Source organism: Vulpes vulpes, chromosome 4, assembly GCF_048418805.1.
Source record: "Vulpes vulpes isolate BD-2025 chromosome 4, VulVul3, whole genome shotgun sequence".
Classification (NCBI taxonomy): domain Eukaryota; kingdom Metazoa; phylum Chordata; class Mammalia; order Carnivora; family Canidae; genus Vulpes; species Vulpes vulpes.
Genome location: NC_132783.1, coordinates 79,479,773 through 79,504,911, shown reverse-complemented (window position 1 = coordinate 79,504,911; position 25,139 = coordinate 79,479,773). Strand labels below are relative to the sequence as shown.

General features: G+C 36.5%; 1 protein-coding gene across 15 annotated transcripts in view; it reads right to left on the bottom strand.

Annotated features, from left to right (window-relative positions):
* The window catches only part of TET1 (tet methylcytosine dioxygenase 1), a 133,990-nt gene that overhangs the window by 14,429 nt on the left and 94,422 nt on the right, over window positions 1-25,139 (bottom strand). For 9 of the 15 annotated variants that reach the window (XM_072756184.1, XM_072756186.1, XM_026003639.2 and 6 more), the window contains 3 exons: window positions 5,700-5,911; window positions 3,002-3,152; window positions 2,567-2,653 (listed from right to left, as the gene is read on the bottom strand). In XM_072756184.1, coding sequence (XP_072612285.1) covers window positions 2,567-2,653; window positions 3,002-3,152; window positions 5,700-5,911 — 450 coding nt within the window. The remainder of the gene's footprint in view (window positions 1-2,566; window positions 2,654-3,001; window positions 3,153-5,699; window positions 5,912-25,139) is intronic. The other 6 variants (XM_072756189.1, XM_026003649.2, XM_072756190.1 and 3 more) reach the window with 1 other exon arrangement.

The following is a 25,139-nucleotide window of genomic DNA, read 5'->3' as shown; positions in this document are numbered from 1 at the left end:
TCTCTTTTAGTGTAGAAATGTTGAAATAAAGTAGGTACATAGAAACAAATAAAATAAAGCTTGAGAGCTGACCATTGGTATCATCTTACGAATTTAAGTCTCATTAAACATAATGTAAATATATTGACTTTCTAATTGTTTCATTAGAATGAATGTGCATGTTAGATATAAAAGTTTCTTATCAGATCTTTACCTATTAGGGCTCAGGCCTACATTCCCATGCTCTTCTCATCCTATACCTGATCCCTAGGAGTGGCATATATCCACTACCTAGACCACAAATCATAGCTATAGGGATGCCTGGGTGGCTCAGCAGTTGGGTGGCTGATTTCAGCTCAGGTCGTGATTCCAGGGTCCAGGGTCGAGTCCTGCATCCAGCTCCTGTGAAAAGCCTGCTTCTCCCTTGTCTATGTCTCCGTCTCTCTCTCATGGAAAAAAAAAACAAAAACAAAAACAAACAAACAAAAAAACCACACACACAAATCACAGCTATAGTTATGACCTAGATCACAAATCATACTTGAGCTTCTTCTTTTTCTTATTATTTAAGATTGATTTATTTATCAGAGAGAGAGAAAGGACACAAGGCGGGGGAAGGAGCTGAGGGAGAGAATCTTTAAGCAGACTCCTCACTGAATGTGGAGCCTGATGTGGGGCTTGTTCTCAAGACCCATGAGATCATGACTGAAGCTGAAACCAAGAGTCTAATCCTCAAATGACTGAGTCACCCAGGTGCCCTCAGATTCTTATGATTAACCTGATATCCCCATGTGGATTTTTTTAAAAAGATTATTTGACAGAGCAAGGGAACACAAGCAGAGGGAGCAGCAGAGGAAGAAGGAGAAGCAGGCTCCCTGCTAAGCAGGGATCCCAATGTGGGCCAATACCAGGTCTCTGGGATCGTGACCTGAGCTGAAGTTAGATGTTTAACAGATTGAGCCACCCAGGCACCTGCGGCAAAGGATTTTATAGAAATCTCTCATCTAGTGGTTCCAAAATGAATTTATTATCTGCTCTTTTGAAACTCAGTTCTATTTCCACATACTCTATATATCAAGCCATAGCACTGTCATCTAATAATTAAAATCCTTCCAGACGAACCACTGCCCACCATTTCCTCCCTCACAGCCGTATTTTAAGTCACAATTATCCTTTGTCTGGACTATTCTTAAGGCTAGCTCATCTTGGGAAACACATTCTTACGAACTCCAATCCATTATTCAAAGAGAAATCAGAGAGATCTCTTTCAAAGACAAGTATAACTGTATTACTCTCATCAAAATCCTTCAATGATCTTCCATAATGTTTGACATCACTTAGAAGGCCACTGCATTCACCTTACTCTCCCTTGTCTGCTGAGTTTCAAACTGGCCTTCTGTCAGTTTCTGTAATGAGAAATGCTTCTTTCTGTATTATAAGCACTACATAGATGTTACTCAATATTTAAAATGACCAGAAACAAAATCTGATTTCATACTCATTAATTATATATTATTCTGTTGTAGAATAAAAATTTAATGGTCATATAAATATTACTAGTAAATTTATATATTGTTAGTTTTATATTATAATATTTGGAAAGAACATTTAACTGATTATTTTAAGGGAGAACGGATATCACATTAGCAAGTGTTCTTATGCTTGAACATAGCACCTTTTCCATTATCAGGTGTTTTATATGTACTTTACTCAATTTTTAGTTTTCTCCCTAAAGTTCTAATACACACCCTTTTTTAAAAATGTAAGCTCTACACCCAACATGGGGCTTGAACTCATGACTGAGACCAAGAGTTGTACATTCTACCGACTATTAATTCTGAGTTTCTCAAAAGATGTTATATTTATTGTATTATATAGTTGGATTTATTCCTATTTTATTTGGTGCTTCCTATTTATTTTGCATTTTTATGATTTTAAAAAACCCTTTCAGATTGTCATCTTTTATAGACTTTTTTCCCCACTATTTCAAATATAAAAATTCTATTTTTGTTCATTTAAAAAAACCTTAAAGCATACACTTTCTCTCTCAAATATATGTTTTTCTAATAACGTCTAGAGCAGTGTTTTCCAAGCTGTGGGTCATGACTCATTTGTGGGCCATGAAATCAGTTTAGTAGGTAACAAGTAACATTTAATGGAAGAAAATGAAATTTTATATAAAATATTACAGTGAATCATAGTAATCCTTAGCAACAGCTAGACCGGATATTAATTTTTTAATATGTTCTCTTACATAGAAGCTGAAGTATTATTTTCTGATGGTTTTAATTATTCACTTACATATGCCTATTATATAGCAGTTTGTAAATATAAAATGCTTTTTATACTTGGTCATAGCTCAAAGTTTGAAAAACACTGATCTTAGTATCTAAATCCTCCCCACTCCAAACAAACCATAAAGCATACCACACTTATTTCCTCTGGGTGCCCCCCCCCCTCCCAGTGCCCACCCTTGAGTTGATAAGAGTATGGAATTATAGTTATTGGTTGTTATTTTAATTTAAAGAAATGTAAGTACTCAACTTATTTAAACTTAACAGTAAGGTTGACTAATTTCTTTGCTCACCATGGCCTCGTGTCCCGGACAGATTGGTTCCGGTTTCATATATCTTCTTTCTGGATTACGTCCTTTAGTAATTCTTTCATAGTAGTTCTGTGGGTAGTAAACTTTCTGAGTCTTTGAAATGTTGGCAAATGGCTTTATTTATTCCTCCTACTTTGGCTGGATATAAAATTCTAGGTTCTTTTAACAATGATTATCTCTGGGGTTAAGGGAGAAGGAGGAGGGAACCAGGGATAGTTGGAATTTGGGTTGGTAATTGAAGACTTTACCTAATTTATTGAGAATTTTAAACTATTTACTTATATATATAAATATATATATTCTTATTGTTTTTTTTACTACTTTTTAAATATTTCACTGTTTTACTATTTAGAAAATATTTTAAGGAATGTACTTATAAATTTATTGTGTAATTGAAAAGTAAAAAAGAACACTTACATGTAAGGGAGAGCTTGGATCAATTCTAAATCTTCTGGGGCTTGGGCTTCTACCAAATTTACATCCATTGAAATACATACTCCATGAACAGCCAAAAGAGAACGAAGCTCCACAAGTCTCTGGATCAATTCCTTGACATGTACAGGTACGACTGTAAGATTGCAACGGAATGAACTGATAAAGCAGGCCAATGCCTTAGACAGAACATTTCAGATTCCTGTAACTTTAGAAGAATAGATGGCTAATGAACTGATTTTAACATTATTTTATTACTTATTTTATCTTAAGTAGTATTAATAACCCAAAGCTACCTGTCCTTGAATATAAGCAAGTTTTTAACTAAATTGTTCAAGATTGTAAGTCCAAATAAACAGTAATAAACCATACAGAAGTACCCATAATTTGATTTGGATATGCCTGAGAAGAAAGAAATGGTCTGCATTTTACTTATTTTATTGAGAGAGAAAGAGAAAGAGAGAGAGAGAGGCTCTTAAACAGGCTCCACACTCAGCTAGGAGCCTGACCTAGGGCTTAATCTCGCGACTCTGAGATCATGATCTGGGCTGAAACTAAGAGTTGGGTGCTTAACTGACTGAGCCACCCAGTCACCCCAAAGAATATGCATTTTAAATCCTGGATCTGTTCCCTATCATAAATGAAAATGAGTATCTCATTACCTCTCTGGACTTTAATTCTATCATTTATAAACGGATATTGATATAATCCTCTGAAGATTAATAATGGATAATACATATTTAATGTGAAATTGCTTTGTTAATTTTAAAGAAAGCCTTTATTAAGGTTATAAATGGAAAAACTGAACTGAAAGTTTGTTTCATTAAGGAAATTGGTTATTTTTGCACATTGGGGACATTTCTGAGGCCCCAACATACACGATAGTAAGGATGACAATGGTTAGAATATCTGTAATAAAGATAAGAAACCAAGGGAGTAACATACACTCTGTGGTTTCCAATCCCATAATACTTGAAACTTCTAATATTATGAATGTGGTATTTACAAATGATTATAAAACACAAAAACTCCCATAATTAAAAAAAAATCTGTAAATGAAAAATACACAGAAATTGTGATATCAAAACTAGTAGTTTTTAATTGTTAAAGTAAAAAAATATGTGATATTAAGATAACACTGAATACGAAACAATAAATACATTTATATAATTAAAATGATACATGGTAAGGAAAGAAAAACATAGTTTAACTAACAGCTGACAGTTATTTAAACAATGGAATACATAGGAAATGTGGAGGATTCTGAGACCTAGAAGTTTTAGCAGAATATCTGAAATCAACATCACTGATAAATAGGACAAATGAATCAAAAATAAGTCCTAATATTATGGAAAAAGTGTAGCATACAAATCCCTCAATTTAATTTAATCAGTCCTTTAAAAATTTATTTATTTATTTATTTATTTATTTATTTATTTGAGAAAGAGAGGCAGCGACACAAGCAGAGGGAGAAGCAGGCTCCATGCAGGGAGCCCAATGTGGGACTTGATCCCAGGTCTTCAGGATCACACCCTGGGCTGAAGGCGGCGCTAAACCATTGAGCTACCGGGGCTGCCCTACTTTATTTTTTAAAAGAACATCTGCTGGAGGCATTACTGCCTGGTCGGTCAGTAGACCATAAAACTTGTTCTTGGGATTGTGAGTTTGAGCCCCACATAGAGATTACTTAAAAATAAAATCTCAAAAAAAAATCTATATATATATATGCTAAGGATAGACACTGAGTGAAATAGAATAAAACTAATGCTATTGGATTCTTGGGAAGATAAAAATAATATGTATATCTTTAAAAGCAGTGCCTTCATACAAAAGTTATGATTACTGTGCATCCACATACAAAAGAATTAGCAGATATTAAAAATAGTTTGAATATTATTGGCATTGGAGAGATAATAATGTAATAAAATGATGACAGAAGCAAAAAAAAAAAACCACACCCATAAAACAATGACATAAACATAAAGGAATACTCTTAAAGTCTTGTGTAGGGATCAGAGAGGGGACAATACATGTTTTGTTTATATTTTGTATAATGACATCGTTTTTTCCTGTTTAAAAAAATCTTTTCTCAAGATTTTATTTATTTATTTGACAAAGAGAGAGAGCATAAGCAGGGAGAATAGAGGGAAAAGAGATAAGTAGACTTCCTGCAGAGTACAAAGAATACTTTCTAAGGTTGCCTGGCTGACTCAGTCAGAAGAGCATGATCTCAGGGTCTGACTCTTATTTTATTTTTTTAAAAGATTTTATTCATTTATTAATGATAAACACACAGAGAGAGGTAGAGACATAGGCATAGGGAGAAGCAGGCTCTCTGTGGGGAACCCAATGTGGGACTCGATCCCAGGACCCCGGGATCATGACCTGAGTCAAAGGCAGATGTTCAACCACTGAGCCACCCAAGTAACCCCCAGAGTCTGATCTGGAGATAGTGAAAGCTTGAGGCCCAGGTTGCATGTAGAGATTAAAAACAAACAAATAAGAATACCCTAGAAAGTCTCAACTTGCTATGAAACTGAATTTCTTTTTTTTAAAAAAGGTCATTCTTTAGTTTCAGAATACCTAAAATTCTATAATATGTATACCTGATAGTTAACAATTTAATGTTAAAATAATAGAGGTCTGAATGAATGGGAAAGCAGTACAAAACAGATTTGATTACTTTTCATTGAGCGTGCATCTTCGGTCTGTGGGATGACCATTGTATGACTTTAGGTTTTCAGTAAGCTCCGTGTACAATCTGTCAGCCATGGGAAGAGGAATGCCGTCCCATACCATGATGAGCACCACCATCACAGCAGTTGGACAGTGGTGGCCTGTACGCTGCCGAACCAAACAAAGGACTTTCTCTTCATCACTGCCTCTTCTTAACACCTGGAAAAGTGGAATGCATTTATTTACAGAAAACAAGAAACCTAGAGTTGAGTGCAATGGATATTGTTTAAAGGTCTGTGTCATTGCATTTTAGGTCTTTTAAAACATGTGTATTTCTCAAAGGGTTGAAGCTTACAGGACATTCAGTTTTCTGACTAGCTGCATCCACACAACTCATCAGAGTATCCCAGGTTACTTGACTAACCAACAATAGGCAGAATAGAAGTCTGTGGTATGTGGTTGTTATTTATAAAAGTAGACCAAAGAAGTTTGTTTTATTTCACTGTTGATACAGTATTGCAAAAGAGACAACACAGGATCTCCTGGAAAAGCGCCTAACTATTCTGCTCTTCTACAAATGCCATAATAGGACAAATCTAGCTACATGCAAATTACCAAGGACTCCCAATATGAAAACTGAACTTCAGCACTGAAATTTAGCATCTGTGGAAAGTTACAGATCTTTTCCTTGGGTGAATGGTTTTATTATACAGAATAATTAATATATAAAGCAATGTTCTGCAGTTTCTGTGATTTTTCCATGCTATCACATACCCGTATTTATTATTTATCATACCCACATTATCATAAGATTAAGGTGGTTCAGTTGACATGGTAAATGCAAAATACAACAATTAATTTTGAATAGGGATTGATTTATCTTACACTGCATCATACCCATAGGGTGCTAAAAAGGTCTCAAAATACTTAAAAATATTGCCTAGTGGACTCAATGCATACAAAAAGAATTACATAAAAATCTTGACAAGACATAAAACCAACCAATTCTGGTTAAAACTCTCTCCATTTATCACAAATTAACAGAGCAAAGACACTGACCACATTAATCAGTATATAATCAGTAAATGATAAAGGTGCCCACCCCTGTGACCAAAATGGAGCAACCAACAGCATACTTAAGATTTCAATTTTGTTGCTATAATAATATTACATAAACTTGAGATGAAACTTCTTAAGATGTTAGTTACCCAATATCACTTTCTTCTGTCACTCCAGATGGTTAACAATCATTGCTACCAAGGCATCCCTTGAGTAGAGTTGGCTTTAGGACCTTCCCCCTAAACACAATTATTTATATTAAAATTTTTTTCTATATTTATATGTCCTTTTACAGCCAAATAAGAATACATTTGCTTTCAAATAAGGTCAAATACAAAATGATATATATTGTATCAAACAAAATTATACCAGATACTTTTTAAGTTATCAAACAAAGAACAAAGTTACATTGATCCAGTCTTTGCATGGGAAATGCTAAAATGCTATTTCTTAGGTATCTATGTTTTCCCCAGATTTTTCAATATACATTAGGGAACATCAGAAAATAGAGCATAATTCAGATTTAGGTTCAATAAACACCTTTAGTATTGCCTTGGTATGGATATTTGTGACCACTCAAAATCCATATATTAAATCCTGAATCCCAATTGTAATGGTATTAGGAAGTAGGGCATTTGTGAGATAAGTAAATTATAAGGGGGAAGCTCTCATCAGTGAGATTAGTGTTCAATGCCTTCAAACATGTGCAAACACAAAGAGAAGAGGGCCCTCACCCAACCATGCTGGCTCCCTGATCTAAGACTTTCAAACTCCAGAACTGAGAGAAATAAATTTGTTGTATTGAAGCCACCCAGTCTGGTATTTTCTCATAGCAATATAAATGGAGGAAGACAAGTATTAAACCTGTATAAGACCTATGAAAACTATAAAGACATTAAAAGAAATTAAAGATGACCTAAATAAATAGAAAGAAGTACCATTTTAATGGAATAGACACTATATAATGCTGTCAATTTTCCCAAAATGGATATCTAGATTTGATATAATCTCAAACAAAATCCTATCAGAGTTTATTTTGTTTTGGGCGGAAATTAACAAAGTTATGCCAAAATTTATATGGAAATGCAAAAGACCATTAAAGAGCAAGAAAATGAAAAAAGGCAAAGTAGTTTACCAGATTATGAGTATTTATTGTAAAGCTATAGTAATTATAGTCTAGTTTTGGTGCAATGACAGATAAATAGATTAATAGAATAAAGAGTACAGGAGATGCATATACATATGGCCATTAGATTTATGACACAGTTGACATTGTAATATAATGTAGTCTTTTCAAAAAATGGTACTATGTAGATATCCCGATGGGAAAAATATGAATCTTGACTCCTACTTCACATAAGTAGCTTGGTTATATTGTTGATCTAAATATGAAAGTTAAAACAGTAAGTTTTTGGAAGAAAACATCTTAATGATCTTGAAGTAGGTAAAACAATTTTAGAATGAATTGTCAAATTTAATCATTATAAAGGAAAAAGTTAAAGAAGTTGGATAATAGGGGTGCCTGGCTGGCTCAGTTGGGAGAACATATGAGTTTTGATCTCGGGTTGGAAGTTCGAGCCCCATGCTAGCGGTAGAGATTACATAAAAATGAAACCTTAAAATCAGGATTATATTATAACTAAGAACCTCTGTTCATCAAAAACATTAAGTAGCAAAGGATCAAGAAGCTATATAGGTTGGGCAGCCTGGGTGGCTCAGTGGTTTAGTGCCACCTTTAGCTCAGGGCATGATCCTGGAGACCCAGGATTGAGTCCCACATCAGGTTCCCCACATGGTGCCTGCTTCTACCTCTGCCTGTGTCTCTGCCTCTCTGTGTGTCTCTAATGAATAAATAAAATCTTAAAAAAAAAAAAAAAAGCTATAAAATCAAGCAATACAGTGGGAGAAATATTTGCAGTACATAAAATTGACAAAATATTTTTACCCAAAATATCTTTAAAAATTTCTCCAAGTGAGCAATAAAAACACAATAGAAAACTGGCCAAAAAAACCAGATAGGCTCAATACAAGAGAATATCAAACAGATGATGAACATATGAAAATATGCTCCATATTACTAGTCATGCAGCAAGTAAAAAAAAATTTAAAGCACCACATATGTTGGTGGATTATAAAATGGTACAACTGCTATAGAAAACAGTCTGGAAGTTCCTCAAGAAATCAAAAATAGAATCCCCATGTGATCCAAGAATTTAACTTCTGAGTATACATCCAAAAGAACTGAAAGCAAGGACTAAAATAGTTATCTGCATATGCATGTTCATAGCAGCACTATTCAAAATAGCCAAGAGGTGGAAGCAACTCAAATGTCCATTGACAGATGAATGGATAAACAAAATGTGGCATATACATATAATGGAATATTATTCAGATGTAAAAAGGAAGTCCTGTTAATTGCTACAATATGGAGCAACCTTAGGATATAATGTTAAGTGAAGTAAGCCAGTCACAAAATAGTGAAGCTGTATAATGCCAGTTATATGACTACTACCGAAAGTAGTCAAATTTACAAAACATAAAAGTGGAATGGTGGTTAATAGTGGCTGTGATCGTGGGGAAATTGGGAGTTATTTAATGGGTATAACGTTTCAGATTTGAAAGATGAAGTAGTTCTAGAGTTCCAGCTCACAATGTGACCATATAACATTCCTGATCTGTATACTTAATATCAAAAAAAGAGGAAAGAGGTCTTAAAGAGGTACTAATACTAAGTAGAATGTCTAAAATGACAAAGAAAACAACCAGCATTAGTAAGGATTTGGAGAACTGGAACACTTGTACATTACTTATGTGAATATAAAAAAGGATAAACTCTTTGGAAAACTACGTGTTACTATCAACCAAAGCTGCACATATGCACACGCTGTTCCCCACCGCCTGTCCCATTTCTAGGCAATTCCATTTCTAGGTATATATCACTCAAAAATGTATTCTTATAATTCCCAAAGTCAGCATCCATAGTCGTATTTATCCCAAACTGAAAACAACTCAAATGTCAATAATCAGAAGAGTAACTCAATAAAGTTTACCTATTTATGATAATGGAACACTACAAAACAATGAGAATTAGAATGATATACAATTACAGAAAACATAAATTAATCTTACAATTCTAATGCTGCATAAAAGACAAGACAAAAGAATAATGACTTTAAGACTCTATGTATAGAACATTCAAATCAGACATGATTAGTCCATAATGTTAGAAGACAGGAGAGAGAGTACTTTTAAGGGGTAACAGGAAGGGGGTGGAAGAGTGCTTCTGAATGAAGTGCTAGTAGTTTCAGATGCCAGTCACACAAAGGTGTTCACTTTACTTATTTTTTAAAAGGTGTTCACTTCATTTATTTATTTATTTATTTATTTATTTATTTATTTATTTATTTATTTATTTTTAAGGTGTTCACTTTAGAAAAATTCTGTGACCTTAGGATTTCTACAGTGTTCTGTATGTATGCTATACTTAATTAAAAAGTGTACCTAACCCTAAATTGAAAAACACAAACCTGAAATCATTTAGTCAATTTACTGCATCAGGATTTAGCAAGTGTCTTAACTTTTATAATAGCACAGAGCTAGGTTCTTAATAAACGTTAGCCACTATTTTATGTCTTTTGGTTTTATTACTGCACACATGGCTTCTGAGCACAGAATTCAGCTCATCAGATAAATATTTGTTGAATAGATGGGTAAAAAGCACAAAAACCTAATATGGTTTCATTTTATGAAAATTTCAAAAATGTAAGTTACATTATTAAGTTGAAAACTCATTTCAAAAAAAAAAAAAAAAAGATTTTAGGGATGCCTGCATAGCTCAGCAGTTGAGCATCTGCTTTCAGGTCAGGGCATGATCCTGGGATTCCAGGATCCAGTCCCCCATGGGGAGCCCTGCTTCTCCCTCTCCCTAGGTCTCTGCCTCTCTCTGTGTGTTTCAAATGAATGAATGAATGAATGAATGATTGAATCTTAAAAACAACACATTATTTTGTAGCTGGAGGGTGTATTAATTTGTAAACTGTTGAATTTATGGCCACATGGCAATGGCAGTCACATTAGATGGTAAATGATGCATATAAAATTCTGAGTAATGTCTGTGGCTACTTTTCTATTATTTAAAAATATATATTTGTATAATTTCTATTACATATTATGAAATTATATCTTTTTTTGAAATTATATCCTAATGCAACATCATGAAGCATTCTTTTGTTAATCGTGTTAATTAAAAACATACAGAAAATTGAACACGTTGGAACAAAAAATGTTTTAAATAGTTTTTATAAGTATAGTCCACTTGTCTTTGATATCAGCTCAACTGAAATATAATTTCAAAATCCTAAAGCCCATCCTTTTAAAGTAGGGAATTTAGGGGTACCTGGGTGACTCAATTGGTTTAAGCATCCAACTTGATTTTGGCTTAGGTCATGATCTCCAAATACTGACATTGAGCCTGCCTTGGGCTCCCTATTGGGTTCCACACCAGATATGGAGCCAGCCTAAGATTCTCTTCCTCTCCCCACTACCCCCACCTCATGTGCTCACTCTCAAGAAAGAAAGAAAGAAAGAAAGAAAGAAAGAAAGAAAGAAAAAAAGAAAGAAAGAAAGAAAGAAAGAAAGAAAGAAAGAAAGAAAGAAAGAAAGAAAAGGAATTCAGTGGTTATTAGTTTACTCAGAATTGGCCAACTACTACCACTATACAATTTTAGAACCATCCCCCTCCCCAGCCCTTAGAAATTATGTCACATTTCTCCCTTTTCTGACTTCATCAATTTTCTCTATGCATTTTACTAATTTGGACTATTTTATATATATGGAATCCTCTAAATTGTGGCCTTTTATTTTAGGCTTCTTCTACTAGATTTGACCTTTTATTTCAGGCTTCTTTTACTAAATGTATGTTGATTCATATTTGTTGCACTTATCAGTACTTCATTCCGTTTTACTGCCAAATAAAATTCCATTGCATGGACAGGCCATTTAAATTTATCCATTCATTGGTTGATTGTCACTTAGATTGCTTCCACTCTTTCAACTGTAATTTATTCTGCTAAGAACATTCATGCAACAAGTTTTTCTATAGACCCATGCTTTCGTTTCTCTTGGGTATATACCAAGGAGTCGAATTGCTTGGTTATATAGTAATTATGTTTATACTTTTAAGGAACCATCAGACCATTTTCCAAAGTGGAACAACTATTTTACAACCACATTAGGTATGTACAAAAGGTTCCAATTTTTTTAGATCTTCCACAACACTTGTTATGGTCTGTCCTTTAGTTTTAGCCATTCTAGTGTAAAGAGGCATCCCATTTGGAGTTTGATTTGATCAATGTTGAGCATATTTTCTTTTTTTTAAAATATTTTTTTTTAATTTTTCTTTATTTATGATAGTCACAGAGAGAGAGAGAGAGAGAGGCAGAGACACAGGCAGAGGGAGAAGCAGGCTCCATGCACCGGGAGCCCGACGTGGGATCCGATCCCGGGTCTCCAGGATCGCGCCCTGGGCCAAAGGCAGGCACCAAACCGCTGCGCCACCCAGGGATCCCTGAGCATATTTTCATGTGCCTATTGGCACATATACAGATGATATCCTCTTCTGAAAAGGACTATTCAAATACATTGTTTATTTTTAGTTTAGAATGTCTATTTTTTAAAAAAAGATTTTATTTATTTTGTCATGAGAGACACACAAGAGAAGCAGAGACGTAGACCGAGGGAGAAGCAGACTCCTTGATCAGGGGTCGAAATGGGGCTTCATCCTAGGACCCTGGGATCATTACCTGAGCTGAAGGCAAATACCTGATAGCCACCCAGGTGCCCCATAAAGATTTTATATTTTTGGTGGACTCAATTGTTCATCGCCTGCCTTTGGCTCAGGTCGGGATCCTAGGGTCCTGGGATTGAATCCTATATCAGGCTCCCAAGGGAGCCTGCTTCTCCCTCTGCCTGTCTCTGCTTTTCTGTTCTCATAAACAAATATATAAAATCCTAAAAAATAAATAAACAAATAAAATTTCCCCCATTTTTAAGGTGATCTCCAAACCCAACAGGGGACTCAAACTCACAACCCTGAGATCAAGAGTCATATGCCCGGCTGACAGCCAGCCAACGGGGTCATACAAGCTCTTTATTAGACATTTGATTAGTACATATTTTCTGTCATTCTTAGTTTTCTCAGACCTTTTTTGATAAGAGCCTTTGAAACACAAAAGTTTAAATTTTGAAGTCCAACTTAAATTCTCACCTGTGCTTTCAGTGTTCAATCTAATAAAGGTTGCATAATCCAAGCTCACAAAGATCTACAGCTACATTTTCATCTTTTGGCTAATGATTTCATATTTTGAGCTCTGACATTTGAATCTATGATCCATTTTGAGTTAATTTTTGATGTGGTATTTGATAAGAGCTCAAATTCATTCTCCTGTATATTGATATCTAGTCATCCTATCATCTTTTGTTGAAAGACCTCTTTTCTACAGGAATAGTCCTGCAATTTTATTGAGAACAATTCACCATAAATGGCTCATTATTATTTTTTGAGAGAGAGAGAGCACAAGCAGGGGGAACAGGGAACAGAGAAGAAGGATGCCTGCTTAGCAGGGACCCTGATGTGGGGCTCGATCCCAAGACCTGAGATCATGACCCACGCTGAAGGCAAATACTTAACTGACTGAGCCACACGGGCACACCTTGTTATTACTTTTTAATTATTTATATTTATATAATTATAATATATAATCATTTATATTTAATTATTTTTAATTATTAAAAAGTAATTTGTAGTTACTTTTTAATTATGCTCCATACCCAGCGTAGAGCCCAATGTGGGCTTGAACTCACAAACCTGAGATCAAAACTTTGCACTGAGATCAGAGTTGGATGCTTAACAGACAGACTGAGTCACTCAGACACCTCGAAATTGCTTATTTCTTGATATTCCACTAATCGATATGTCTATCTTTATGCCAGTAACACACCTTATTGGTTACTTTAGCTTTGTATACATTTTAAAATAGAGAAGTTTTGAGTCCTCCAATTTTGCTCTTCTATCTCAAGATTATTTTGGGTATTCAACATACTGTACTGTTAAATCAAGAAAGAACACTTAAATACTGAGAAAATAAAAGCATCATAAAGCAAAAACCGCCAGTGACTGGACAGTCATATGCTCTGAATACTTACCCCCATACCTAATTATTTCTTTGCTACATTTCCTTTTTTTTTTTTAATATTTTATTTATTTATTTATGAGAGACACAGAGAGAGAGAGAGAGAGACAGAGGCAGAGGCAGAAGCAGGCTCCATGCAGGGAGCCCAACTTGGACCTCGATCCCAGGACTCGAGGAGCATGCTCTGACCCGAAGGCAGACGCTTAACCGCTGAACTACCCAGGTGTCCCTGTTTGCTACATTTCAACATACTGCATCAGAAAGAAAGAGGCAGGATTTCAACTACAAAAAAAGTAAGTCCTTCTTATTAACTAACGTATTAGATATAACTTTTCATATTAAAATCTCTATTTATAAGTCAATTCTACTGTTATCACTCTTCATTTTTCTGTATTTTTCCTATGTTTAAAGATTGCATTCTGCTATTGTAACTCCAACTATTAAAAATATTGGTGCCAACTGTATGGTTTCTGTGATTTATAAAACCTCCTTTATTAAATTATTATACATAGTTGGTTCCATTTCTGGGATCTCTGACATTAAGATGATGAATGCTCTGTATATAAGATTTAGCTCAAGGGTCAATATCCCCCCAAAGTCCTTCCTGGACCCTCACCTCCAAACATCACCCTTAGGTCTCCTCCCTGCTCTCTCTATATGCTAGTCAGAAGTAGGAAAGTGGTAGGATTTCACAGTCACTAGAATGCTGGTGACTGCTTAAGGCATGGTCATAAAAATAAGCTCACCCAAGAAGACTTATCATATAGACAGGGTGATTAAAGAGCTGAGGAATGATGGGAGAAGCTGTGTTATATAGAAGCCAAGCAACACATTAACTTCTCAGAGGAGGGAGTGTAACCAATAGTTTGAGCTGCTGAAGAAAGGTTATGAGGACCTAGAATTATCTTTGGGAGTTAAGGAATTGGTTGATCATTGGGATAGCACTTTCAGAGAAGAGGTTGAGAAAAATAGATCACTATGATTCTCATTAGGAAAAGATTTCCTAGCAAATCTAAGACAGAATTCCCTTATCCCAGGTTATAAATTATGCTGCCTTAAAAGAGTATTTATAAATAGCTCTGAAAACTACATAGTAAATTTATTGTCTGAATACTTGATCCAGATGGGACAACTTACTGAAATTCCCCATGAGAAGCTTTAAGGCAGGTTAGGCCAGGATCAAGAGCAATAACCTAGGATATTCTAAATAATCTCTGGTCTAGGATGGTTTAGGACAAGTCATTACTATGTGTATAAAAACTGGTTGAGAGAGAGGGGTGCCTAGGTGGCTCAGTGGGTTAAGCGTCTGACGGGCTCAGGTCATGATTCCCAGGGCCCTGGACTAAGCCTTGTATCAAGTTCCCGGCTCAATAAGGAGTCTGCTTGTCCCTCTGTGCACCGCACTTGTGCTCTCTCACTCTCTCAAATAAATACATAAAATCTTAAAAAAAAAAAAAAAAAAAAAGGGTGCAGAGAGAAGACTGTTCTGAAAAAACTAAATTATTATTACAATTTCTAAAGAGGCAAATGTAAGGTAATACTATTTTCATATCCTTAGGGCATAGAAAGAAACTAAATGACTAAGAAACATTTCTACTAGGACAGGCAAATTTAGCCTCTAGTCATATTTATATAGGCAACAGAAAAACAATCTGTTTAAAGCTGTTTAAATACAGCTGTCTAATCTCCCTATTTCCAAAAAACAGACTGTTAAGTGCTTAAGTTCTTTTTTTTAATGCATTGGCCTTCTAAATTTAGAAATTTTCTTTAAAGTCAAAGCAAAGTAGTATATGCCTAGCAAAGTTCTGCTCTAATGGGTTAATGAGCAATGTCAACAAAAATGGACATGTAGAAAATGAAGTGGAACTTTAAATCAATGAAAAAAATGTCAAATTAACTACTGGATCTATATATAAAATTATTATTATTTTTTAAAGATGTTATTTATTCATGAGAGACAGACACAGGAGGAGGGAGAAGCAGGCTCCATGCAGGGAGCCCGGCGCGGGACTCGTTCCCAGTTCTCCAGGATCATGCCCCGGGCCGAAGGCGGCGCCAAACCGCTGAGCCACTGGGGCTGCCCTATATATAAAATTATGAAAACATAGGAGACACTATTTTCATAATAGTAGGGTAAGGAAAGGCTTCCATAGCAACATGAAAAACGCAAAATATATAGTGACATAGATTTGGCCTGCTAAGAATGTCAAGCTTTTGTACAAACATAAGTCAAGCCCTAAAACTAAAACAAAACAAAACAAAAAACCCTAGGATTAAACAATGGCAAACTATATAATAAAACTTTATTTAAGAAAAAGATAACCTAAACAAAACAAAATGGTTATGAAGAGTGACTTCATGGAAGAAATACAAATGATTAATAAAGATTTAAAGGAAACTAAACCTTACTAGTCAAAATGCAAGTTCATTCACAACATCAATTTTTACTCACTAGGTTAACAATGAGGAAATAGATTAACTATTAGATGTATTTATGGGCACGAGAAGAAGTGAAAGGGAAAAGCACCTTCTCCTTGAGCACGGAGCCCAATGAGGGGCTTGATCCCAGAACCCTGGGAATATGAGCAGAGCCAAAGGCAGCCGCTTACTTGACTGATCTACCCAGGTGCCCCTAAGCAAATAATTGAGTACACTATTGTTTAGCTTTTTGTAAAAATAAGTGAGTTTTCAGATGCCTTCTTTATAGTTCCCTTTTTTCTTAAAGATTTTATTCATGAGAAACAGAGAGGTAGAGACAGGCAGAGGTGAGAAGCAGGCTCCATGCAGGGATCACGCCCTGGGCCAAATGGGTTGCTAAACCGCTGAGCCACCCAGGGTGCCCTTCTTTATAATTTCTAATACTGCTTCAAAACTACACACAAAGATTCCCATTTCAATATGTAAGGAGGAACAAATACTCTTGACTAAATTCTGCTCTAAAATAATCCCATGCTTACTTAATCAAGTAAACTTTCCCTGAAATTTAGAAGTTGTACAATAATGTTGTTGTTTTTTTTTAAAGACTTTATTTATTCATGAAACACCCACAAAGAGAGACAGAGACATAGGCTGAGGGATAAGCAGTTTCCTCCCAAGGAGCCGGATGGAGGGAGAGGAATCTTAAACTGACTCCATGCTTGACATGAGGCGGGGCTTAACCTCAACCTTGAGGATCAAGACCTGAGACCAAAACAAAAGTTGGACACTTAACTGATTGACACACCCCACACCTCTGAAAGTAATAGACTTTAATTTTTTTTATTTTTTTATTTTTTTTAGTAATAGACTTTAAAGCAAAGGAAACAGGGATCCCTGGGTGGCGCAGCGGTTTGGCACCTGCCTTTGGCCCAGGGCGCGATCCTGGAGACCCGGGATGGAATCCCACATCAGGCTCCCGGTGCATGGAGCCTGCTTCTCCCTCTGCCTGTGTCTCTGCCTCTCTCTCTCTCTGTGACTATCATAAATAAAATAATAATAATAATAATAATAATAAATTAAAAAAAAATTTAAGCAAAGGAAACAATCAACAAAATTAAAAGACCATCTACTGAATGAAAGAAGATACTTGCAAATTACATCAGATAAAGGGTTAAGTACCCAAAGTATATAAAGTGATACAACTCAATACTCAAAACCCAAGTAATCCAATTAAAAAACAGGCAAAAGACATGAACAGACATTTCTCCAAATGCATACAGATGGTCAACAGACATATGAAAAGATGCTCAACATCACTCATCATCAGGGAAATGCAAATCAAAACCACAAATGAGCTATCACCTCACACCTGTCAACATGGCTAAAATAAAAAAATACAAGAAACAAATATTCATAAGGATATGGGGAAAAAGGAACCCTCACGTATTGTTGGTGGGAATGCAAACTGCTGCAGCAAGTGTGGGAAATAGTATGCAGATTCCTCAAAATATTAAAAATAGAAATTCCATATGATCCAGTAATTCCATTACTGGGTATTTACCCAGAGAATATGAAAACACTAATTCAAAAAGATATATGCCCCCCCATGTTGATGCCATTATTTACAATAGCCAAATTATGGAAGCAGCCCAAGTGCCTATTGATAGATAAATGAATAAAGATGTGGGGCATACACACACTGGAATATTATTCAGCTATAAAATGAAGAAAATCTTGCCATTTGCAACAATATGCAGTAAGATAGAGAGTGTAATGCTAAGTGAAATAAGTCAGAGACAGACAAATGCCATATGATTTCATTTATATGTGGAATTTAGGAAATAAAACAAATGAACAAAAGAAAAAAGAGAGACAAATCAAAAGACAGACTCTTAACTATAGAGAACAAACTGATAGTTACCACAAGATAAGTAGGTGGGGTATGGGTGAAACAGGTGAAGGGGATTAGGAGTACACTTGTTTCGACGTGTGCTGTAATATATGGAATTTTCGAATCACTGTATTGTATACCTGAAACCAATATAACAATGTTTGCTATCTATATTGGAATTTAACTTTTAAAAATAGTTTTATTTTTTAAAGATTTATTTATTTATTTATTCATGATAGACATAGAGAGAGAGAGGGAGAGACACAGGAGGAGGGAGAAGGAGGCTCCATGCCGGGAGCCCAACATGGGACTTGATCCCAGGACTCCAGGTTCACGCCCGGGGCCAAAGGCAGGCACTAAACCACTGAGCCACCCAGGGATCCCAAAAATAGAGTTTTAAAGCTTAATTTTAATATAGAGCTTTCCTTTTCTTGTCTAAAGATTTTACTTATTTATTTATTGGAGAGAGAGCATGAGAGCACCAGCAGGGGCAGAGTAGAGGGAGCAGCAGGCTCCCTGCCGATCAGGGATCCAGATGCAGGGCTCAATCCCAGGACCCCAGGAACTCAACCTAAGGGGAAGAAGGTAGATACCCAACAGACTGAGCCACCTAGGAGTCCCGAGCTTTACTTTTTATTCTGCTCGGATAAGCAGTCTTGATTTCATCTTTAAAATTTATTTATTTATTTATTTACGTCTTGATTCCATCTTTAAAAAATTATTTATTTATTTATTTATTTATTTATTTATTTATTTATTTGTTCGTTCATTCATGAGAGACACAGAGAGATAGAGAGGCAGAGACATAGGCAGGAGAAGCAGGCTCCATCCAGGGAACCCAATGTGGGACTCAATCCCGTGATTCCAGGATCACTCCTTGAGACAAAGGCAGATGCTCAACCGCTGAGCCTCCCAGGTGTCCCTGGACTTAATTTTAAAGTTTTAAATTTAAAAAATTTAATTTAATAATTGCATAAATACATAGAACTACCTTAACTCTCTTAACAAAACAAAACAAAAAACAAAGCAAAGCAAAGCAAATAAAAGTCCTTGTAATACAGTCTAGGTTGTAAAGATGCCAGGTGAGTAAGGATCTACATCAGCTCCACAAAAGATCTGGGACTAACAGAAGGACTGGCTTAGTATCACAGCTAGCAGGAATATTCACTTCAAGTATGGGATATATTACTAAGGAGAGATCATTTTTGAGTTTATCAATAATCATGTGGGAGACAAAGTAGAGCCCATTTTCAACATAAAATGATGGTGGCCACCCAAAAATCCCGTTGATTAAGATCATTTAAATCTACATATATATATGTGATGAAATTATATATATATGTATAATATATCATATAGCCTATATGTATATGATAAAATAAACTTTGACCTTTGGGGGATAATGACTGGGTTCATCTTGAGGTGGTAGCAATAATTTATTTTATTTTATTTTTTTTTAATTTTTATTTATTTATGATAGTCACAGAGAGACAGAGAGAGAGGCAGAAGCAGGCTCCATGCACCGGGAGCCCAACATGGGATTCGATCTCGGGTCTCCAGGATCGCGCCCTGGGCCAAAGGCAGGCGCCAAACCGCTGCGCCACCCAGGGATCCCGCAATAATTTATTTCTTGAGTGTTGATTACATCGGTGTGTTTACTTTGTAAAACTTCACTGGGCTTTACACTTAAGACTTGTGTACTCTCCTTTGTGAATATTATACCTCAATAAGTTGCCTTAAAAAATGAACTCTGGGGATCCCTGGGCGCGATCCTGGAGATCCAGGATCGAATCCCACGTCGGGCTCCCGGTGCATGGGGCCTGCTTCTTCCTCTGCCTATGTCTCTGTCTCTGCCTCTCTCTCTCTCTCTCTGTGACTATCATTAAAAAAAAAAAAAAAAAAAAAAAAAAGAACTCTGGAAGGACGCCTGGATGTACATGTATATATCCAGGAAAGACCATTTGAAAACTATTGGATACTTGGTTTACCCTTTCCCAAAACTCTGGACATCTCAGACCAGAGTAAGAAACAAAACATTCACTTATATATATTTTATATATTCATTGCCACACCTGTCCTACTGATCAATAAACAATCTTACAGAGGAGAATCCATGAACTGATTCCAGGTGTGAATTTATCAGGCATTGAAGCCGTCTGGGGAGACTACTGTTTGAATCTTCTCTCTAGGGATCCCTGGGTGGCTCAGCAGTGTGGCGCCTGCCTTGGGCTCAGGGCATGACCCTGGATCAAGTCCCACATTGGGATCCCTGCAGGGAGCCTGCAGGCATAGCCTCTCACTATGTGCCCTCCACCCCCATGTGTGTCTCTCATGAATAAATAAATAAAATCTTTTTTTTTTAAATAAATAAAATCTTAAAAAAAAAAAAACACAACTTCTCCTTACTCCTGCCACCACCCCAGAGGCTCAACTGTGGGGTGCATGCATGTGTGTGTGTGTAAGAGAGAAGTGGGAATTAGTACTATAGGGAGTTAATAGAACCTAGTGGATCTGGGATCCCTGGGTGGCGCAGCGGTTTGTTGCCTGCCTTTGGCCCAGGGCGCGATCCTGGAGACCCAGGATCGAATCGCACGTCGGGCTCCCGGTGCATGGAGCCTGCTTCTCCCTCCGCCTGTGTCTCTGCCTCTCTCTCTCTCTCTCTCTCTCTGTATGACTATCATAAGAAAAAAGAACCTAGTGGATCTAATGAACTGCATCCTTTCCTTCAAAAAACTACATTCTTTCCACTAAAATCTACTGAGAAACAGGATAACTAGTCCCTGACAAGACCCATAGTGACAGCAGAGAGCCAGAAATGTCTGCTGAAGGCTAACAATTATGGGGGAGCTTAATGACTGCCCGGCACAGAAAATTCTGTCAAGAGCAAAGGCAAAACAATGTCAGAATGGCTCAGAAAGTTGTGCTGCCCAGATATAACTTGCCATTAGGGTTTTTGGATGTGACCATTAAAAAAAAGAAGCCATAAGCCACACCCCCTCAAGCAAAAGAGGCAAGTGTAGCACAATAAAAATATTATAGAATTCAATCACCATGAACAAATAAGTCTGCATGTAGAGTTAAAAAAATTTACACAAAATCAGTGTTTGATTTAGGTTAATGCTTAATATCAAATACATGACAAATGTACATTGTCCAAAATGAAAAATAAATTTGGAACAATGTAACCCATTAGCTAATTGAAATGAAATGATTGATGGAGGACAGCCCCTTATTATGAAATGATTGATGGAGGACAGCCCCGGTGGCTTAGTGGTTTAGCACCGCCTTCAGCCCAGGGCCTGATCCTGGAGACCGGGGATCAAGTCCCACATTGGGCTCCCTGCATGGAGCCTGCTTCTCTCTCTTTGTGTGTCTCTAATAAATAAATAAAATAAAATGATTGATGGGACGCCTGAGTTGACCACCTGCCTTTGGCTCAGGATGTGATCCTGGATCCCACGGTTTCGAGTCCCACACATCATGCTCCCTGCGTGGAGCCTGCTTCTCCCTCTGCCTGTGTCTCTGCCTTTCTCTCTGTCATGAATAAATAAATAAAAATAAAAAAATAAGGCATCCCTGGGTGGCGCAGCGGTTTGGCGCCTGCCTTTGGCCCAGGGCGCGATCCTGGAGACCCGGGATCGAATCCCACGTCAGGCTCCCGGGGCATGGAGCCTGCTTCTCCCTCTGCCTGTATCTCTGCCTCTCTCTCTCTCTCTCTCTGTGACTATCATAAATAAATAAAAAAAAAAAATTAAAAAAAAAAATTAAAAAATAAAAAAATAAAATGATTGATCTTCCTCTTACTTCATTCCTGCATAAAACATCCATATAAGACTTAATTTTGCTAGTGCTATTCAAAATAATCTATGGAGTCCTAAAAAGTATGTAGACTATGGAGACCTAATCTTTTCACTCAATTTTTATTTAACCTCTATCCAAAGTTCAATTTTTTGATAGGCAACTTTATCAATTTTAACACTCAATGTTCTCATGCTTCAGAAAAGAGCCAATAATGAATACCACAGCAAAACTATTCTAAGATACCAATTCAAATTCAAAATATACCATATTCTAAATCAGTCCCATTAAAGCTCTATATTCAATCACTCAACAAAAATTTATTCAGTGTTGACTGCTGGGTAGCACTTCGGGCATTAGCAATGAACATATGAATATTTTAAGTAAGATAACTTGCAAAGCTTGGAAAAAAGGAAGTTGGATTAATACTTTGATTTTTCTAACATTTAATCATTTATAAGTCCTAGCTTTGGGATCCCTGGGTGGCGCAGCGGTTTGGCGCCTGCCTTTGGCCCAGGGCGCGATCCTGGAGACCCGGGATCGAATCCCACATCAGGCTCCCGGTGCATGGAGCCTGCTTCTCCCTCAGCCTGTGTCTCTGCTTCTCTCTCTATGTCTATCATGAATAAATAAATAAAATCTTAAAAAAAAAAAAAAAAAGAAAAAGATTTAAGTCCTAGCTTTTCTTTTTCACAGATATACAAAATCAGTTCTTGGTTTTGTTATCAAGATTATACTTTTGCAAAAAAAAAAAAAAAAAAGATTATACTTTTGCCTTGTCACTAGTAGATATCAAAATTTTCATTAAGTTGCTTAGAAACTGTGCTTTACTTCATTCCTCATCTCCGGGTTGTTTTTGTATTTGCGAAAAGTGCCAGATATGTATCACTGTGTATTGAAATGTTCTATTTATTCTGAAAGAAATACTGCAATAGGGAAAATAAAAACTAATTTTGCTACCAATGATTCATGGAAAATACTTTTTTCTACCTAAGAATCTTTGAAGACTAAAATCAATAATGGCAACAGGAAGTTACTACCAAAATCTTTGAACTATAAATTTCATATTTGCCTTCATTAGAAAAAAAAGATGTATATACTAAATTCTATCAGTATAATGATTATTACATAAGAGAAGGTTTGAAAGGCAAGAAGGAAAAAAAAATTAAAAAAAAAAAAGGAAAAAGTAAGGCAAGGAGGAAGGATCTTCCAAAATCCCACCACTTAACCTAATTACATTGTTCTCATTTGGATCACTTACTCTAGGGAGAGCCAGCTGCCACATCCTAAGGATATTTTTACCCTTTGCTACTTAATGGGCAAGAAAGGAAAGGATTCAGAATTATTTAACAGATATAGATTAATGAATCTATGTCAACTATCAGTGCCAGATATTGGGAACTAATCTCTATTTCAGCATATGTGTAAGGTACTATGGAAGGGCAAGATAAAATGAAAAAAGGAAAACAATACTACACTGTTAGGAAACACGTATGTGGAAGAAAAAGGCAAGAAATTTTTTTAAGATTTATTTATTTATTTGAGAGAGAAGGGGAGAGAGCCCGAGTGTGTGAGAAGGGGGAAGGGCAGAGAGGGAGCCTGACAAGGGGCTGAATCCCACAACCCATGCACAAAATCATGACCCACGAGATCATGACCTGAGCCAAAACCAAGAGTTAGAAGCTTAACTAACTGAGCCACCCAGGCACCCCAGAAAGCAAGAAAATTACGAACACAAAAGTCAGGATGGGAACTTCTTAGGGCTTCTGGGAATCTAAGAATGCTCTATTTTTGTGCATTGGGTAGTTACTTCATGAGTTTTTTTTTTTTTTTTTTTTTTTTTTTATGATAGGCACACAGTGAGAGAGAGAGAGAGAGAGAGAGAGAGAGAGAGGCAGAGAGAGAAGCAGGCTCCATGCACCGGGAGCCCGACGTGGGATTCGATCCCGGGTCTCCAAGATCTCGCCCTGGGCCAAAGGCAGGCGCTAAACCACTGCGCCACCCAGGGATCCCACTTCATGAGTTTTTATAATTAAACGTAAACTGTTCATTTATGCTTTGTGAATTTTTTGTTGATATATTACATAATGAAAAATGCTAATACTTTACAGCATTATTTTGTGAATAAAGATGCACAAAGGACTTGCCTGATGCAGGACTCAATCCCAAGACCCCGGATGATGCCCTGAGCTGAAGGCTGACACTTAACCACTGAGCCACCCAGGCGTCCCAGATGTACTATATATTAAATATTAGAGATTGGACAAGGCTAAGATATACTTTATGATGCTAATGTAGTGTCTTTAACTTTGATATTTTTAGTGAAAAAGAGATATGGAATATTGTGGTAGCCATCTCCATGGTGTCCCCAATGACTGCCACCACCTGGTATTGGGACTCTTGCAGAGAACCTATCTACACTGAATAGGGCTCACTTGTGTAGGAACTTCTAAGGCTAATGTCATAAAAGACATTGTGGTTTCTTGCTTGTTATCTTTTCATTGACTCACTATGGGGAAAACTAAGCTGCCATGACATGTGGAAACACTTTAGTACTATGGTAAGGGATGCCTACGTGGCTCAACGGTTGAGTATGTTCCTTTGGTTCAGGGTGTGATCCTGGAGTCCCGGGATAGAGTCCTGCATCGAACTTTCTGCATGGAGCATGCTTCTCCCTCTGCCTCTGTCTGTGTCTTTCATGAATAAATAAAATATTAAAAAAAAAAAAAAAAAAGTAGTACTATGGTAAGAAATTGAGGTTTCTAGCAAACAGACATCAAGGAAAACCCTCCTGCCAATGACCTGGGTAGTGACCCGTCCAGCTCCACTACATAGTCCCCAGTCAAATTTTTCAGGTGAAGGCAACCTCATGATCCTCTTCCAGAAGCACTCTGCTAAACTGTTCTCAGATTCTTAACTTTTTTGGGCTTGAAGTACCGACCAGAGATTAAGAGTCACATGCCCAGGGGCGCCTGGGTGTCTCAATCGGCTAAAACACAGCCTCTTGATTTTGCCTCAGGTTATGAGATTGAGCCTTGATTTGGGTATGCACTCAGAAGTTTGAGTTTTTTCCCCTCTGTCCCTCTTCCAG